Here is a 19,991-nt window from a genome sequence, read left to right as displayed (position 1 = left end):
TTATATTTATAAAACAGAAACCATATGCCACAAACCCTTTTGAGAAACTAGAAGGAAGCTCCAGAGTCAAAGGAATGGGGTGGCAGCCAGTGCTCCGCTCTCAGCTGCTCCCCTACTTCCCAGGCTTGGCTTCAGGTGGGACAGTCCCGGAGCTTGAGCATATAAATGAAGACAAAGATCAACGTAACTTTAGCACTTCCTGCACTGGTCTTGTATATCCACAAACAACCCTTCCCCACAGATTGCATGTGTTTTTGACTGATGAGCCTGGATGCTGTACTGTGATACTAAAGCCACCACTGAGACAACTTCTGATGTGCCTGACACATTCTAGCACAGCCATACCACATGGCTGCCTGAAGCCGTCACATCTGTCACCTCCCACTCCGCGAAATCCTAACACCACCCGATGAAGGATTCAGACCCTCATCTTCCCGACCATCACCACCGTGTGAGTTGTCAGACGCTCTGCATGATGCACATCTCTGGGGAAAACACATGTTTACGATAAGCATGATCCCGTGAGATGGATTACTTGAGGTAATCATTTTGACAGGAGGAACACAAACATGTCGCCCCTACTGAAGCAGAGATGTCTCAAAAATTTGAGCACTGTTTTTAATCTTATTGCTGCAAGACAAGTCAGATACAATTTGTTTAAAGTAAAAATACAATCATTTGGACATGGTTTGTGTTTGAATAAGCCAAATGGGATCTCTCATCGAGAGACAGAAGCAAATAGGACACAACACTTCCAATTCTGAACAACTGTTAAAGGGAAAAGTCCACAGATTGCTGTTCTGTTTTGTTTTGCTTTTTAAGAGGAGGGTAAATATCCAAAGGATTCCTCTTTCCTAGCCCTCCACTGAACAATTGTATTCTCTCAGCTATCTGTTTAGACACAGCTAATTAACATGGCAATTCAGGAGCTAAATCCTATTGTTTTTAAAGCCATAGGTAATTTTTAAAAACACTAAAGAAAGGAAAAGGTTTAACTATCATTGATAAATGAGTTACTCTATTCCGACCACAAAGTAAAAAAAAAAGATGCTTGCTACGGGGGGGGGGGGGGGGGGAGGTGAATTAGTCATACTTAGTAATACTATTTTTTATAAAATTAGCCATTATCATAAATATATATTGTTCTACAATTGGTGGATTGTTTCAAAATATTTAAAGCTGCAATTAGAGACAACAACAATTTTTAAAAATCCAAGAAGGCCATCAAGTTCATTGCTGACATTATTTAATTATGTAAGAACACTAAAGTCTCTACCAATCTTTTATTCTAGGTAACTTGTCTCTCCCATTAAAATGATCACAGTGTTGGTGCTGGCTAGACCACATTCATAAAGTTAATTATTGCAATGGGCCCCTCTATTTATCTACAAGTTTTACAATTTAGGACAATAATCTTCTTGAAATTTGAGCATCCCACTTTGTCATAATCTAGCCAGCAACGGAAGTTTCAGAGAGCCTTGTTCTGGGGACAAGTCCCCTGCCTTGGCAAGAGCAAGAATGCTTGAGGGGGTCACACTGTCAGCCCCAAGAGAGCTGAGTCACTTTCCTTTAAGCTATTTTTCAGTTTACTCTGTAACCATCTGTAAAGACAAAGGCCAATATGTTACTCATTCCAGTTATCTTATCCTGAAGGTTAAGGAACCTTAACTATCTTTCAGATATTCTTTGAAGTCAGGGACTAAAAACCCAGGTTTCTGGTAAGGAATTCAAATGAAGAAAACATTCATGATGTGTTTGCATTTACTCCTGGCACTAGCAAGAGCGCTCCAGGCAAGTGGGACCTCCTGCCCCACCCACCAAGGGGATCCTTTCAAACTTCGCCAAGTTTCACCCAGTCCACTGGAAGCAACTGAATAAAGGTCAAGCACTCCACAATCATACATAATTGATGGCTGGACCTATTAAAGATGGGTTGCCAGAGTTCAGCATTCAGACTTAGAAGTATTTGTCATCAAATGTACTTTCATCGATTCTTGTTCAACTTAAACAGCACTGCACGTAAAGGAGAGCAAAGGATCTTGGATCATAGTCAGGAGCAATAAAAATAACTTCACCCTGTTAAAAAAAAAAAAAAAAAGACAACGACAACGACAGAGAAGAACCTGAGTAGTTACCTATCAACAAAGGCACCGTCCTTTTATTGAAAATACACTCAACAATTATCCTATGAATGAATAAATGAATAAATGAATGGATGAATACAGGAAAATGTGATTGTGCAGATCTTTTTCCTATAAGGAACAATCCAGCCTCTTCTCTCCTACCTGAAACCCCCAGCCGGTCAGCCTACCCATGTAGAAGTGGTGGGTTCAAGAGCTGATATGAAGCTCACGTGGCCCTGAATTGATTTTGATAAACCAACTTTTTGGATGGTTTAAAGATAACCGACAAAAACAATAACAATAAAACCTTGTCAGTTTCAAAATGCCAAATCTGTCAAAACAAAGCTATTTTCTCAATTAATGTAAGACAGCTCTTCTTCCTTCCTTCCCTGTCACTCAACATGGATAATAAGAGATTGCTTTTGCACACATGTCCCATACCAATTTTTCTCCTCTCTGAATAGGTCAAAGGCAAGAAAGAATGAACACTAACAACGGTCACTTTTAAAGACTCTTTATACAGAAGGCTTCTTCAACTGGGGTCCGTGAGCCCCCTAAGGAATCCATGGATGATTTCAGGTCTCTAAATCTGAACTTATATGTAACATTTTGTATATTTGCATATATGTATTTTTCTGGTAATAAGGTAGAGGATTTTCATAGGATTATCAGTGGCATCTCTGACATCAATTTAAAACCACTACCTTTTAGTGTGTGTCCTGCTTTTGGGCATACCTTTCCCGTGCAGCCATCAGGGAAGGAAATGATGAGTGCTGTGTTTCCAGAGGAAGGGGAGACTATAATGAGCTGGGAAGTCTTCTTGCAGAACTCATGAAGCTGGGCCTTGAGAGGTGGGCATGCATTGGGCCAGTGGACGGGAAGGGCAGGCATTTCAGGAGAAAGGCTAGCATAAGCAGAGGCAGAGTGGGGACATGAGCCATGTTTAGCCAACGGCAAGCAGACCAACCTGGATGCACTGGATGGCTCACATGGAGGAGCCCTGGCAGACACCCCAGGAAATGAGATGAAGGAAGAGGTGAGAATACCAGGCCCCAGGGAGTGGCCCTCACCCTGAGGCAATATGGCATGCCCTCAGGGCCAGAGCTTTTTAAAAAAATTAATGGTGATGGGTGGAATAGATCAGGGAAATGACCAAGCATTTAAAAGAGGCTATCACAGTAGTCTAAGCAAAAGAGGATGCCCTAAAATTAGGGTGCCATGTCTGTTCTGTTCACCACTCTATATCCAGTGTGGGTCCCAGGGCCAGGCACAGGGTAGGTGCTCAGTAAATATGCAATGAGTGAGCATATGGGAATGGATTCTTAAAAGATAAGTAACAAAGAATAAGGAGTCTTGGTGACTTGGTATCATTCATAGAGCCTAGCAGTGCCTTGCACAGAGTAAATCCTAACGAAAGATCTCTTGAACTGGTCTGGACCCGGCTGAACAGACATGGAGGACAAGAGTGGAAGACTCCAAGCACTCTTCGAGAGAGGCTGGGGACATGCTGGTTCCATGAGCGCGGAGTGATTTCTCAGGGGACGTGGAAAAGGAAACCAAGTCAAAGTGGTGTAATAGCAAGAACCATCTAAGGCAAGGTGAAAGACCTCAGTCCGGGTCCTGCCCTGCAAATGAATGTGCATATGACACGGAGCCAGTAACAACCTCAGAGGCTCTCTTTTAAGGAGCTTTCTACAACTAACCCATGGCCCAGCTATACATTGCTATGATTCTACACTTTCTCTCAGATAATCTAGGCAAGACCCAGGAAGCTAAAATCCCTAGCTCTTCCTTTCCTTGAACTCTATTTCAGGAAAACATATCCTAATACCAAATACCACAGTACACGCAGGCAGGGCTCACTGGAGAGCCAGAGTGTAGTTGTGATTCGAGTCCAAGTTGTTCTAAGTCTACGATCAGTCACCTGGGTAGCTCGTGGCCGCGGGAGCATCACTGTTCACAATTCATTATGTTACAACAACAAAATGCTATAAACTTATACTGCCCTTATATCGACTCTGTCATATGCAGATTAAATCATACCGTGGCTGCTCTTCAATTCTGATGAGTGGGGATGAGGGGCAAAAGGAGAGGGATAGAGGGGCAGAATCTATTTTTACAATGACAGGTAAAAAAAAGAACAGGTGGCTAGTGGGTCTTCTGCCCAACCAAGAACATCTGTCAACATTAAAGATCACACTTTCCTTAAGTTACTTTCCAGTAAAAAAGAAACACAACTTGAACAAGTAAGCCAGATAACCAAAATGTCCCCTAAGTTCTTGTTATTTTTTCTTATAAGTAGCACCTGTTCACCATACTGGAGAATACTTCAAATCTGGAGAGCTTAAGAATGAAAGATAAAATTAAAATTAAAAAAGATAAAATTAAAGCCCTCCCAATAAAGACTACCCAGGTCATCCACACCACACCGATTCTGTCTTGGTCATTTTGTTTCCATAACCCACGTTGGAAAGGTAAAACCTGGGGATATTATTCCAGGGTTCCAAATCAAGTTACACCTACAAAATGTTGGCTACCCAGTCATGAGCTGTCAGGCTAGTACCCAAGACTCCAAGTGGTAATGTCCATTCAAGCCCCTGTGAGAGGTACCTGGATAGAATCACTTACTTTACAATGAACACCGGCTCTCCATGTACTCATCCTCCAAGCAATGCACAATAAAAAAATATGGGGCTCTACACAGTCATAACTTAATCATTCCTGAAGTAAAGATACAACACACCTGGTGCTATATAGTAAGAATAAATTGTAGGCAAAATTTCAAACACAACTCTTTCCAGCTAAGGGTAGGGACAGGGCAACTCAGTCTTTGTGCGGCTAGGTCTACAGCCCATCCGTTTATTGTACTGAAATTTTCAAGCCCAAAGTTTCCCTAGTCACACAGAACTACCACCAGCTGACCTTGGAACATGCTTGTTTGTTAGAGACAAAAGAGGTGAACAGTCCTCCCAAGTGACCCTGGAGATAAAACACGCTCATCCATTCATATCTTCTCCACCACATTTTCATGAGGCACCAAACAGTCCTCTCAAAGATGAATGGTTTTAATAAGCTACTAACAACTGGGTTTCCTGTGCAGTAAGAATTTCTAACTCAGGGCAACTCCGCATTTCCTCCCAGTTACATATGTCCTACACGGTTGCTTCAATGGTAAAGAGCCTCAGCAACTCTCCCCCTTTACCTCTTTGTTGAATCCACAGCATTTTAGGATTGTTTTTGCAAAAGCCATATGCAAAGAGAGTCTTTTTCAAGCATAGTACATGAACTTCTCAGCACACGTTGCGGTCTTTAAAGCAGTGCCTCTCAAGCCCCACAATGAATAGCCATTACCCAGTGAGTCTGTGGTGATCAGGAGTACAGCAGTTCTGCTTGCAGTTGTAAATCTTAACACTGACTCTCCTAGCCCAAATGCATGGCCATCACCCCAGCATCTTCACCCCATATTTCACTGGAAAATGTTCTAAGTCAACAAAAATGATGTCTTCAGAGACAGAGTGCCTTAGTAAATATAGTAACCGCAAGGGTCCATGTGCTCTACGGGGAAGGAGAGGGAGCCCAGGGAGGCTAAGGGAGATCCTTAAGAAACATTAAGATTTGTCCTCAGCATTGCCTTCCTTTTACGGGACAATGCCTGAGCACGCCAGAAAAGTTGCATTAGTAAAACTGCATAGAGTCTACACTGCACAAAGTGCTTTGATACCAGTAACATGATCCTCTTCATACTTCATCTTTTCAATACATCTTGCAAGGTTTGTTTTCAAAAAGACATTACAAGCTGGCAAGCATCTGCTTAGAAAAAGCAGTCAAATCCTTTCCCCTTCACCTCTATGAAACCCATCATATTTCTGAGCTTTACTCCCTTCAGATAAACTACACAGAGGCAACTTAACCCTCGGGAGTCAACAAAGGACAACATTCCAGTGTGCGTTCAGGCAACGAAAGAAAGACTTCTGCAGATACACAGCATTGAAGACTGTTTGGAGCTGTTGATGATCTGTAAAAATATGTTCAAGGTTCTTTCAACAAAAGATTTCAATTCAAGCAAAATCACAGGGAAGAACGAGGACAGAGTCTTAGCTGTGCCTTTGCATGTGTTTCGTCTGCTCGGCTTTTGCGAGTGACTGTGGCTGTTGTTGGCTGGATATGGAATTCCTTTGCCTTCGAATCTTCTTCATACATCGGAAGCACAATCAAGACTAAAATGTTGTGTTTATGTCACAGCTCTTCCAAGAGGTTTAAAGCGCCGAATGTTACCACATGAATCCTCACAACACCCCTGTGAGGTAGGTAGGTGGAGAGTATTGTTAGCCCCACCTTACAGGTGGGGGAAATGAGGCACACAAGAATTAAGGGACTTGCCCAAAATCACACAACTAGTCACTGGCAGGACTGAGAAGAAAACTTATACTGATTAGCACCTAGCACAGTGCTTTGCACATAGTAGGTGTTCACTGAATATCTATGGATTTTATTTGAATTATCTCAACATACAATATACACACATAAAATACAAGCAGCCACCATAGAACATCTGTCTCCTACATTTCTCCTGATGACTTCACTCATTACTTCGAACCCATGTGGATGAAGGATGCTCAAGAATCCGTCTCACAACTAAGCCCTCGGGTTGAAGAGGATCTACATAAACACGATCCACAGACAACCTGTTCTTGCATGGGCTCTACCACACAATGTTAGTTTTCTAATGAAAACAAAAATGGATTTCAGGAACCATGCTGACATTTTTTTTTTTGCCTGTTTGTTTTAAATGGAGCCATCTGAATGGTTCTGTGTTTTGTTTGTACAAAAGGAAATAAGGCTGCTAGAGTCCAGTTAGCTTGTGAGAAGTGTGCCAAGCACGAAGATTTCCTCCCAGCTGAGATGGATTTCTACCTGGGAAATTGGACCAACCCCAGGGTGTGGCAGCTCCGGCAGAAGAGGGTCAGCGAGGCTGAACATCACTTGCACTGTTCGTGGTCTGTGTAGTCATCCATGTCCACGTCAGAATCAAAGAGCGAGTGTCCAGTGAAATCCGTATCTGGGGTTCTGGAAAAACTGTTCTCTGCTCCCTCATCTTCAAAGGTCTCTGTCCTTGAGTAAAAGCTGAAATCCAGCAGGGGTGTGTGGGTTTTGCTTCCTTCGCTGCTCTCCTCAGACTCATAGATGGTGTTGTCATCATCGTGATGCCACTCGGGCCAGAATTTCCTCCTTATCCTCTCACAGTACATGGCAAGGTTGATCAGCTCACCTGTGGAGGGGCGGGGGGGTAAGGAAAGCCAGGGTTAATTCTCAAAGGCAGCAGTCTCTCAGCTAGCCACTTGGCCCAGGGAATTGGGAAGAATACGGTCGGGGAGACGTTTACAATGTTTTTCCACAGAGGGACCATCAGATATTTAGGTTTTCATGCACATGAGAAGAATGGTGAGTGGGAAAAGTTAAATTTCTGAGTGGGCTGAGTGAGATTCAGGAGAGAATCTTATGGTAATGAGGGGAGGTGGGTAGTTTATCCAAAATGGCAGCTAAACTACCATCATTTGGCTGTGTAAAGCATTATAATTTTATGTTTGCTTATCAAGAGAACTGGTGCTTCGATGGTTCATATTTAAATGAATTTATAGCCCGTGAAAATACACCAACAGTTAGTTGGGTTAAGTCAGCCAGAAGTAATCGATCATTTCACAAACATTTGTAGTGTTATTAAGAACTGGGTACTAGGCCAAGTAGTTGGAAAAAGTTATGTTAAGATGTAAATTTTTCCCTAAATAATCCTAAGTAAAATGGGTAACTCAGAACTGTCTATGGATGAGTGTGCCCACAGGCACATTTAGTAAAACAGGTATTTTTTTTAAATTTTTTAAAGTAAAACTGAACAGCTACACCCATAATTACATTCCCACTCACTGGGCTACTTCTTTTTCATGCGAATCAAAGGAACACTTTTGTTAAGTTGCTAAAATTGTCCAAGCATTTGTCTGAAACATGACACAGAATTTGACATTCCTTTCCTAATTCCCGATGAAAAATGAAGAGAGTGAGTTTTTGCCTTTGATCCACCAGATGGCAACATTGCTTACAAATACATAATTTGTCACTATCCCTTACAGGATTTCATCGCCCTAAGAATATTCTTTGGATGTTTGTTTTTTTAGAAGTCATACAAACATCTACTTATTATATAGGTGATCCATGTTTTATTGCAGGAAATTAGAAAGTGATGGATACGCAAAAAATAAAAGAATTACCAATAATCACATCCACTGTAATAACATTTTTATGTTCTTCCAGAAATGTATATACTTATATACACACTTACATATATTTATACTTGCTATTTAGCATTTACTATATATTCTGTTTCTTACTCTACTTTTTCCCACTTAACAACCTTAATAAAAAACTTTCAATTTCACACTACCACCTTGATAACTGCACAGTAGTTCATTATTCAGATGTACCATAGTTTCATTTTGTTTTTACCACACCCCCTTTATGGCCATTTAGGTTGTTTCTATATTAATGCGTCTACTGATTATAGTCTTTATTTTATTTTCTATCAAAGAATATAATACAGGGTGCCTGGGTGGCTCAGATGATTAAGCGTCTGCCTTCGGCTCAGGTCATGATCCCAGCGTCCTGGGATCAAGTCCCACATCGGGCTCCCTGCTCCTTGGGAGCCTGCTTCTCCCTCTGCCTCTCTCTCTCTCTGTCTCTCATGAATAAATAAATAAAATCTTAAAAAAAAAAAAGAGTATAATACATTCTCATTTTGGAAAATTAGAAGTCTGTATATAAAAATGTATACCATTTAGATAAGGAAGAAAACAAAAGGCACCTATAAATCTCATCAATCCAAGGTCATCACAATTAAAATTTTGGTGTAATTTATTTCAGCATATTTTCTATTTATTTATTGTCATTATTACTACTTCCTGTTACTTTGCATAACATTATTATATACATTTTCCCATGAAAATTTTTCAAAACTTGATTGCTGCTCTGCTTCAATAAAGCTGTTCCCTATAAAATGAAGCAAATCCCTCTACTCCATGGACCCTAAAAACCGGTGGATTAATACTGGTTCCAGGTCACCATTTTCAGTTGCCTCAGATCATAACAGTTCCACTCACCCTATGCAAGAGTCCATTCTGGTTGCCCCATACTCAAGGATTGTACGTACACACGCCCAGGAGCCAGAAGCCGAGGAGCCAACACCCGTGCTCCTTGAAATGATGCAGACAAAGCCTTCGCTTAGATTCTCCCACAGGGAAGCAGTCAGGAAACCCCTCACCAGGTATTGCTGCCAGTCCCAGGTAACCCAGACTTGGACAAAGCTGTGGAGGCAACTGCAAAGTTTGGCCGGGGGGGTGGGGGGGATTATGGTCACTTCACAGCAGGGTCTGGGGCAGCTGCGTTTGCCTCAATCAAGACCATTCGCTATGAGCTGGTTAGCAAGCAGCTAGAAAGTCAGAATCTATTCACAGTATCCACAGGATCTATACCATATATGGTTCTAGCCACTTCTTCTGTGGCTGTTTTTTCTACTGCCTGTTTCCTCGCTTTTCTTCCAGGAGAGCTGCCCTGCCTTCATCCTGTGTGACATGAATACCCCTTCAGCGTGCAATAAAAATTAATAATAATAATAACAGCAAACATGCATATAGTCCTTACTGTGTACCAGGCACTGTTTGAAGTGCTTTATTCATCTGTTGAATTAGTCCTTGCAACAATCCTATGAGGCAGGAACTATTATTATCCCCATCTGTCATGGGAACACTGAAGCAACCGAGAGGTTAATTAACTTGCCTAAGGTCACATAGCTAGAAAGTGGCAGAGCCAGGATTCAAACACCCAGTCTCCAGACTCCATGCCCTTCACCACAAATCTAATCTCTCTCTCTCTCTCTACTGATGAGCCGACAGCCTGGCTTGGGAATTAATAGCTGCATACTCCCTGTCACAGAAGATTGTTCTGTAATTCTTTTTAGGATCTCAAGAATTATGAGGAGATAGGTGCTGCCCCTCAAAGATAATGAGTTGTCAAGAAGAAGTGATCATTCTATTATGCAGTCCAGAAAGGGATTGCTTTTCATAAGCAAAAACTGGGAGCCCACATACCCATCCTCATATCTTGCCACTGATAAAAACAATGGAATAAAGAACGAAATTTTCTGGTGGAGTTCTACCCTGTCTGGCTTTGCCAATCCCTTCTGTCTCTGACCCACTCACCGTGCTACCAGCCAAAAGAATAGAAAAAAGTTGGCACTAGAAACAGGCTCTGTGTGTGTGTGTGTGTGTGTGTGTGTGTGTGTGAGAGAGAGAGAGAGAGAGAGAGATGCCTGTGTTAACATAAATGCCTATGTTGAAGGTGTGAACCTTGTAAAATAATAGAAAAACTGCATTTTTTTCAAAGTGTACTCAATAATCAGATTACAACTTCATACATCAAACTGGTAAAAATTAAAGTCTGATAACATCCAATGTGGAGGGTCAGGCATTGTAACTACATGTCTGGTGGAATTATAAATTGCTATAACCTTTTTTGGAAAGTAATCCAATGTCATCTGTTGAAATTCTAACTGTTGGCTCAAAACTCCACTTTTATTTCTCTATTCCACTAAAATAAAAGCACCAGTATGTAAAGATATATGTATTTGGATGTCAAGAGCATTGTGTCAGTAAAAAATAAAGAAGAAAAGAAAGATGAAAATGGCCTGAATGTCCATCAGTAGGGATTGACTGAAGAAATTATGGTGTATCAATTCTATATATTTTGCAGCTGTTAAAAGGCATGATATTCTAGTAAGTGAAAAAAAGGGAGTTATAAAATAATGTGTATAATGCAATTCCACTGTTTAGTTTAAAAACAGTAAAAACAAACCAAAACTACTATAATCGTGTATGTAAATTTGCACATGAAAAAGAAAGGCACAGAAAGATTCATTCCAAATTCTTAATATTGGTTATTCCATGGGGGTGGATATTGGACATGGATGAGGGGAAGTCATAAATCTTTTAAAATATTCCTGTATAATTCAACTTATTTTGACAATCATGTATTTTTAAATTTAAAGTTCCAATAAAGTTGGGGCACCTGGGTGGCTCAGTTGGTTAGGCGACTGCCTTCGGCTCAGGTCACGATCCTGGAGTCCCAGGATCGAGTCCCGCATCGGGCTACCTGCTCAGCAGGGAGTCTGCTTCTCCCTCTCCCACTCCCCCCTCTTGTGCTCTCTCTCTCACTCTCTCTCTCAAATAAATAAAATCTTTAAAAAAAAAAAAAGTGAAGTTCCAATAAAGTACATTAGTGAAATACTAATGAGTGATAAGTGATATGCTCAGACAGCTTGAGAGGCTATTTATCAGAAAGCCAAATGGTCCTCGACCCAGAGGCACTCCCAAAAAGAATAAAGAGCTTTTCTCAGAGTTTCTCCAAATGGAAATATCCCCTGCTGCTCTTTGAAAAAAAAGTGACTCATTTTATTTTCCTGTATCACTGCAATTTCTCTAATATTCAAAAATACTGTGTACAATTTGACACTGAAAACATTGTCAACCAGGCCCAGAACCCTGGGCTCAATTTCTCCCAGCTGCCAATCGTGCACAGCAGGAATGAGAGGGAGGGAGAAGCGAGGGGGGAGCCTGCCAGCATGTCCCAGCTCCCCCTGCCCAGCCCTCGGTCATTAACCGGCAAGTTTTTGGAATACATGGGGCCGGCACCCACACGAACTCATCTGATCTGCAGGCATTTACTCGGCACCTCCCTGCTGCAGACCTGTGGGAGGTGCTGGCCATGCCCGTGCTCGCTCTCTTTAGCATTCTGTCACAGGCAGGGAGGGCATGGAGCATGTGCTCTTCCAGAAAAGTTTGAAACAAACTTGAATGGTGTGATGAGGACACCACCTTCCCCTCATCTCCTGAAGCTAAAGGGTACTGACTCAGAGATCGCAAAATACAAATACCCACAAAAGTCTCCTGAGCCAGCCCCTCCCCGAGCCCCAAATACCCCACAGCCACCTCTTCCTGAACATTCCAGATGGAGAACAGTAAGTGCAGGGGTGGGGATAGACCCAACTGTTTCTCAAGGAAATCCAGCACTTGATGGAAAGGTGGAAAAAGTTATCAATCAATCAGATAATAAGCAAGAAAAGACATCCAAGAGCAATAAATAACTGTTGGTAAAAGGGCTCCTGAATAAAGTTTTCCAGAAGCACACAGAAGGTGTGGTTGTCACAGATTCCGAAAAAGAGCATCAGGTTGTGCGGCTCTGAGGTGGCGCCACCTGGCGGGCGGACGCAGGGCACAACTGCCCGTCGGGCGCTTTTGGTCCGGTTTTCTGGGCTCTGCCATTCTCCGTGCCTGTCCCAAAGAGCGCCCGGATCCACGCGCAATTCTCTGAGAAGGACTCTCCGAACAAAATGTCAAATGTCACTCGACAACCTTGCTGATAGTAACACTGAGATTTTTTTACTGGAAAAATGGCAAAAATTTCAAAATAAATATTCGATCCTAACGGAGGAATAAAATTTGAGGTGCTTTCAGACACTGCTCATGAGAAGACGCCCTGCTAGAAGTCTTTCTAGAAAGCAATTTAGCCATACAGACCAAGAGCTTAGATCTTTTGAGATAGAAATTCCCCAACTAGAAATTTGGCTTAAGGAAATAACTAGAGATAATAAGCAAGAATATATTTTTATACAATATTCACCAGAGAATATTAGTTAAAAAATTATGTGAAACAAGCCACAAGTCCAGAAAAAGAAGATTAATCACATCAATTACAATGTAGCCATAGGATAGGATATTATCCAACTACTAAATACGTTGTTTTAAGGCATATTTAATGACAAGGGAAATGGCCAGGACACAAAGTTAATTAAAACTATAGGCTTATAACTGTATCAACATCGTGATCCCAATTTTTGAAAATATACACATACATGTACTTGATGAAAGAGGAGGACACAAACCACAATATTAACAGTAGTTCTCTGTGGGTGACAAGGGGCACAGTTATATTTTTTAATTTTCTATCTTTTCTAAATTTTCTCCAGCAAGGAAATAATATTTCATATATCTACATCTATAATACACAAACACATACTTAGTATATTTTAAGAATTGCTGAATATTCAACATCTGTCATCTTACCTAAATTAAGGAAAATTTCTCACTGTTTTAGATGGCTCCGGTACACTATGTGGCTAGATATTGTAACTAATATCTAGAACCAGAAGCTAATATTATACATACACACTCACACACTTACACATGAGGCCAGGCCAACAGTGCTCTGGCTGTTCCAAAGCTAAGGCAGAAAACTGCCTGATCCAAGCATTCACGCTCCTGGATTTGAGCCAGTTCTAAAGCATACAGGTGCTTACTTGTTTCTGCTTCTCCTTCCTCTTGTTACCTCTTGGGCAAGTCTCCACCACAGAAAGAGCAAAGGTGGAGAAAGAAGCAGAAACCAGAGTAGTACTCTGCCTATTAGCAGCTACAATCAGAAGCTTTGGAAGGGCATACAACCAATGACCAAAATGAGATTTAGAGACCCTCTGTGGACTTTAATGATTCATGCTACACCAGTCCCCAAGGAGAGCTGGAAGCTGCTAACTTGTTTGAGAACCAAAGTACATGCAACTATGTGCCAAAGTCCCTCGCAGACGATGGTGTCAGATTCCCCCAAATGTTTGGGTGGGACTCAAAATTGATCCTCCAAAAAGGCTGACCCATTTCTTTAAAAAGAACACTAAATGTCTCGAGTCCTTCCAGGAAGTAAAAGTGAAAAGGGCCAAGTCATAAATAATTTAACAAAAGATTCTTCATTCCTATAAGAAGGGATTCTATAGAATTTGATAGTTCTACTCATAATGGGTACCTAAATGCTTCTGACTCATAACAGATGACGTCAGCCGTGTGTGTTAGCGCGCTTGCACGCATGTGTACAAGTGGGTGTGTTTGGGGTATATGTGTATAGAAGTAGGTGAGGAGATGTGGCAGTGTGTGTGCTCATGGGTGTGTAAGAGTGGTGTGCTAGGGAAGTGGAGGGAGGGAGTAGGAAGCAACAGGAATAGAGTGTAGATATAAAACATACCTCTAAATGAACTAAAGGGAACCAATATATTTTAGATGATTAAAATGAAGAGAAACTATTTTAAATGCTACAAATATCACCAATAGGATAACATGTTCTATTTAGGTAACTTCCAACACATTGCAAGACAAGGAACAGCTCTATGCTGATCACATAGGAAATTAAATATTAGTCCATACTATCCCTAGCTTTACCCGGCTGAAGTTCTGGAAGATCTTCAGTCAATGCCTGATCCATTCCAATGAGGTTTGGTAATGTATCTGAATCCCCATCCCCACCAATAGGAGAATCTGGGGAATGATTCCTCCTGTCCTTAGCCTGGTCTGAACTTCTGGGCATGCACAGGAATCACACACACACACACATATGCACACACAGAACTACAGCCTTCACCAACCTTCCTATCCACCCACCTGTGGCCACCGCACGAGTGGTGTTCACCTGCCTCAGTTTCTTGTATGATTCTGCCTTGCTTGGTTCCGACCATCGATCCATCAACATTAAAAACATTCTATATGCTATTCACTGGTGATCTCATCTACACCCCCAGCCTTCTCAGTTGGGGCACAAATACCTTGGTCAACTCTGTCACTCCCTTTCCCAAACCCAAATATTGGACTTTGATCCCTATATCCCCAGCTCCCAGGCACTTGCTTAGGTACTTCTTCAAACTGAAGATGACTTGAGGCACCTGGGTGGCTCATTTGGTTAAGTGTTTGCCTTCAGCTCAAGTCATGATCCCAGGGTCCTGGGATCGAGCCCCGCATCAAGCTCCCTGCTCAGCGGGAAGTCTGCTTCTCCCTCTCCCTCTGCCCCCCAAACCCCCCCCCCCCCCGCTCCTGCTCTCTCTCTCTCTCACTCTGCTCTCTCTCAAATAAATAGATGAAATCTTTAAAAAAAATTGGAGATGACTCCAAACAGTTCCCATCTACCAACACAGGAGAAGCCTCTCCCAGAGGCCCAGCTTCCATGTACATCCCACCCCGCCAGTCTGTCCACCAACATACACACACACCAAGATCTGGTCCCTTGACATCGACCCACGTTGAGCTTACTTTCCCTGCCCCCTTGCGAACATGAATTTTATTCTTGGCTTACCACTCCCTCCAAACCCACACATATATTCATTCATCCTTTACATCTGGTCCCATTCATCCCCACTTCTACCCTCCAGTCCATAATGTAACTCTGGCAGGTCTTACAGCCAAGATCATACTACAAAGATACAAGATTATGTTTCTTTGGCCAAAATATACAACAATTACTATTACTAATAATAATATTTTACATAGTATCAGACTTACAAAACATTTGTTGACACTTCCCCCATTTTTCACAATCTGGAACTTACCAGCTTTACCACTCTCAATGTATAATCTACAGATACCCACTGGAATAGGAGAAAAGAACATTTTGAATTCAAATGATATAGAAACATATGTACTTATACCTACATGTGAAATATGTAACACCAGTTCAGACTCAAAAACAGCATCTAGATGGGCAATGTGTCCATCAGCCCCGTAGCCCACCCTGTTTGCTGCCGAACTAGATAGATCAGAAAGTGGCGAGGCTTGGCACCAATGTCCCAAGCAAATTAAGGAAGACCAACAAAACAAGGGAACTAGGTGGAATTTAAGCCCCGTATCAACAAGTATTAAGTCCAGTGTGTAATACACAGTACAATTTGTGTCAACTTTGTTGAGGATACAGTCTAGGCAAGATGGCAGGTGAGAAGCCCGGTCTTCCTCAACCCCTACACATCCTGAGCATAATAAACTGACCCCAGCCCTGGACACCACAGCCTGGTGTCTCCATAAAGCACAGTCAAGTTCACAGGTATTGACCCAGAATTCTCCATTGTGTTACCCCTACCCTTCACCCCACAGCAACTCCTAAAGCCTGAAGAGGTTTGTAGGGCTTGCCTTTGATCAGCCGTTCAGGTCTCGTCCCAGGTAAGGTCCACATTGCCTGTGCCAAGTGTCCAAAGACAGTGGCGTCGAGAGTAGAAAGCTTGGGGCCCATGATGTACTTCTTATCACCTGCAGCAGACAGAGTGGAGAGGTCACTGGGCTGGCCTGCACTGCCCCACGTGGTTATCATGGCATTCAGCACACTCTATAGGTTCATTTAACTGTGTGTCAAAAGCTTTGCAGAGTCAAAATGCATGCACCCCCTTTATCTTAAAAAAAAATAGAAACAAAAGGAAAACAAATTAATTCTGTTTGGATCAACCCATACAATAGCCAAACAGGGAAATAACTGGGAACATATCAAGAAAAGCAGGTAAGGGAGGAGAGTTCATGGGGAAAAGGGAAATCTGATCACCCACAGACCTCTGAAGGCACCTCCTTGTCTCAAACTCTAGTAATTAAAACTTGAGATGCTTGAGAACACCTGGAAATTTGCTGAACCCATCTCAAAAGTAACCCACACCAAGCACACCAACCTCAGCACTTATTTTATTAAATTAAAACATTTCCTCAGGAAGAACTCAAGAAGTCTAGGCTACGTGGTAAGGTTTTCCATGCTGCACCATGGTCTTGGCAATGCCCTCACCACTGAACACCAGCTTCCACAGGAAGAGAAACTATGAAACTACAGGCCCCGCCCTGCAATCGGGTTGACGTACAACGATGTGTCGCACTGCTGCCCCCATCTCTCCTTTTCCATCACTACTGAACTAGTTCAGTCCTCATCACCTGGACCGTCCCCTCTGACCCATTAACATTGTCCCAAGTCCATCTCCCGAGGCACTGGCAGGCACTGTAGCAAACAGAGGCAACACAGGTAGAACTGGGCCCACCTGGTTCACATCCTGGCAACACCGTTACTCAATGTGGGAGCCTGGTCGGTACTTAAGCTCTCAGAGCCTCAGTTTGCCCATCCGGAAAATGAGGATGATATTAACAGTGCTCACTTCTCAGGGCTATCGTGAGGATGAATGGCATCATGCACATGAAGCACTTAGCACCATATGTCGGGACCTCAAGCATTAGCTTTCATGATAGCAGCCCCTCTGTTTCTCCAGCCCATTCCGTATCCCACCTGACTTAAATCACTACAGTGCTCCCCTCCACCATGTCACTCCCCTTCCCACAAATACTGTCAATGGGCTATGAAATGGGTTAGGAAAGAAAGTCCAAACTCGGAATTCAAGGCTCATTATGCTCTGCCTCCCACCCATGTTCCGGCTTTCTCTGTCGCTCCTTCCTTACTCTAGCAAACCTGGAGGACACTTCCATTCCCACACTTCATGCTTCCCAAGGTCACATCTTTGCCCAGGCTGCGCCCACCCCTTTCCCTGCCCCCCACTATCTGTATGTGCTCCCCACTTCTCTCATCTGGTAAATTCTATCCATCCTTCGAGGTCCAGCACGAGCCTCCTTCCAAAGCTTTCTCTGTCTATTCTATCTGGTGGTAAGGGAGCCTCAGTTGAGACAGCCCTGTGTTCAAATGCCGCTATTACACATAGGACCTTGTAGAACCGTAAGGCCTTTTATGCCCACTAACCTCAATTTCTTGAACCATAAAATGGGAGGAATTGCTGGTTGTTTAGGCGAATAAGTGAGGTGACTCAAGGAGAGCACACAGCAGAGAGGTCTTGCCTCTTCTAGCCCAGTCTCCATACTGTGCTATGTGCTGGTTGGTTTTTGCTTGTTTGTGCATTTTGTCTTTTCAGCTAAATGGTAAGTTCTTTGAAAGTAAGAATAATTTCTTATTTTTATTAAGCAAACTCTAATGCAATGTTTACTACATACCAGGCATGGTTCTAAAGGCTGTACTCTACAAATATCTACCCATTGCACTGTTCTTGAGTGGCAAGTGGACAAAAATTAAGTATCTGATGACTGCGTACAAACAAGCTAGGAGAAATGGCTGGAGTTGGGAATGCCAGTTAACAGACCAACACAGCACAATACCAGCATATGGAAATGTATCAAATCAACATTTTTTACACCTTAAACTTACATAATGTTTTAGGCCAATTATATCTCAATTTTAAAAATAAGTTGAAAACAACAAAAAAACAACAACAAATGGAACTGGAGATTATCTTTAAAAAAAATCATTTCTATTCTATATTCCACAGGGACCAAGGAATGCCCTACAAAATGCTCAACGTAACCAAACTATCTACTCTGGTGAGGACAAGCAAGTTGTCCATACCTGGACAAAAATAAAAAAGCAAACCTGGGTAAATCATTTGTTCTCAAGAGTGTCAGTTATTTTCTTGGGGTGCCTGGATGGCTCAGTTGGTTAAGTGTCTGACTCTTGGTTTCTGCTCAGGTCATGATCTCAAGGTCGTGGGATTGAGCCCTGCCTCAGGCTCTGTGCTGAGTGCAGAGTCTGCTCAAGATTCTCTCTCTCTGGGGCGCCTTAAGCATCTGTCTTCGGCTCAGGTCGTGATCACAGGGTTCTGGGATCGAGCCCTGCATCAAGCTCCCTGCTCAGCGGGGAGTCCGCTTCTCCCTCTGCCCCTCCCCCACTCATGGACATGCACGCATGCTCTCTCTAATAAATAAAATTTTAAAAAAAAAAAAAGATTCTCTCCCCCTCTCCCTCCCTGTCTGCTCCTCCCCACCACGCTCTCTCTCTCAAATAAATAAATAAAATCTTAAAAAAAAAAGTGTCCATTATTTCTTAATGCACCCTGCTGGCTCCATGCCTTGGCCTTAGGGCTGGCATTAGTGAAGCAGGTGGTACTTCATGGCCGGGGGACCCTGACCCAGAGTTCTTGTGCCATCCTGAGAGGGCAGAAGGGGCGTGCCAGCCAGTGATCCCTATAGGACTGTGCCAGGGCTCAGCCCACTCAAGGCCCAAACCTAAGGAAGCCCACAATGCAGAAGCCATGGGACAGTTTTAGGGACTGTGAGAAGGGCCACACACTGTTTCAGAGAGAAGAAAAACAAGACAGAGGACAGCTGCAGGAGCTTCCTGCTCAGAAGGAAAAAAAAGAAAATGTTGATCTCCTTAATTTGATTTGAAAAGAGAAAGAGGGAGAGGGATTGTCTAAGGGAAATGCCAGAATGAAGTGTGTAAATTGAGTCTTTGGAGAACCCAAAGACTTTGGAGGCAAGAGGAAAAAATACATACGGATAAAAAAACAAAACAAAAACTTGGGAACCTAAACATAGAGCACCTGGGACCTTGATAAAAAGAAAAAAATAAATAATTAAAAATGTAATCATTTGGGGACATCTGGGTGGCTCAGTTAAGGGGCTGCCTTCGGCTCAAGTCATGATCTCAGGGTCCTGGGATCGAGTCCTGCATTGGGCTCCTTGCTCAGTGGGGAGCCTGCTTCTCCCTCTGCCCCTCTCCCTGCTTGTGCGCTCTCTGACAAATAAATGAATAAAATCCTTAAAAAAAAAAGTAATCATTTGAATACATACATCAACTATGCATACAGTATTCAACCCGAATTTCCCATTTGGCATCAGAACATTAACACTTAAAATTCATGGATTTAGTTAGTAATAGAACCGGACTAAGAAGGCTGGCTCCCAGGTCTTCCGACCTCCAACCTCAGGCTCCTTGCTCTGTGTAATAGGCCCCTTGGGTCATCATCTCAGAGATAAACACCACCTGAAGGGTTGAGCTGTGATCATTTACCAAAAACAATGCTTTAGAGAGGAAGAAGTACGGAATACAGAAAGAAAGAACGAAAGAAAGAAAGAACGAAAGAACGAAAGAACGAAAGAAAGAAAGAAAGAAAGAAAGAAAGAAAGAAAGAAAGAAAGAAAGAAAGAAAGAAAGAAA

At 42.5% G+C, this 19,991-nt stretch overlaps 1 protein-coding gene across 1 annotated transcript in view; it reads right to left on the bottom strand.

Annotated features, from left to right (window-relative positions):
* Nucleotides 1-6,877: 6,877 nt before the first annotated feature.
* FAXC (failed axon connections homolog, metaxin like GST domain containing) overlaps nucleotides 6,878-19,991 on the bottom strand; it is a 67,713-nt gene continuing 54,599 nt past the window's right edge. The window contains exons 5-6 of the mRNA XM_021693471.1: nucleotides 16,157-16,273; nucleotides 6,878-7,392 (exon numbers count right to left, since the gene is read on the bottom strand). Coding sequence (XP_021549146.1) covers nucleotides 7,103-7,392; nucleotides 16,157-16,273 — 407 coding nt within the window. The 3' untranslated portion in view covers nucleotides 6,878-7,102. The remainder of the gene's footprint in view (nucleotides 7,393-16,156; nucleotides 16,274-19,991) is intronic.

This window comes from Neomonachus schauinslandi, chromosome 8 (assembly GCF_002201575.2).
Source record: "Neomonachus schauinslandi chromosome 8, ASM220157v2, whole genome shotgun sequence".
Classification (NCBI taxonomy): domain Eukaryota; kingdom Metazoa; phylum Chordata; class Mammalia; order Carnivora; family Phocidae; genus Neomonachus; species Neomonachus schauinslandi.
This window is presented reverse-complemented; position numbering and strand designations above follow the sequence as displayed.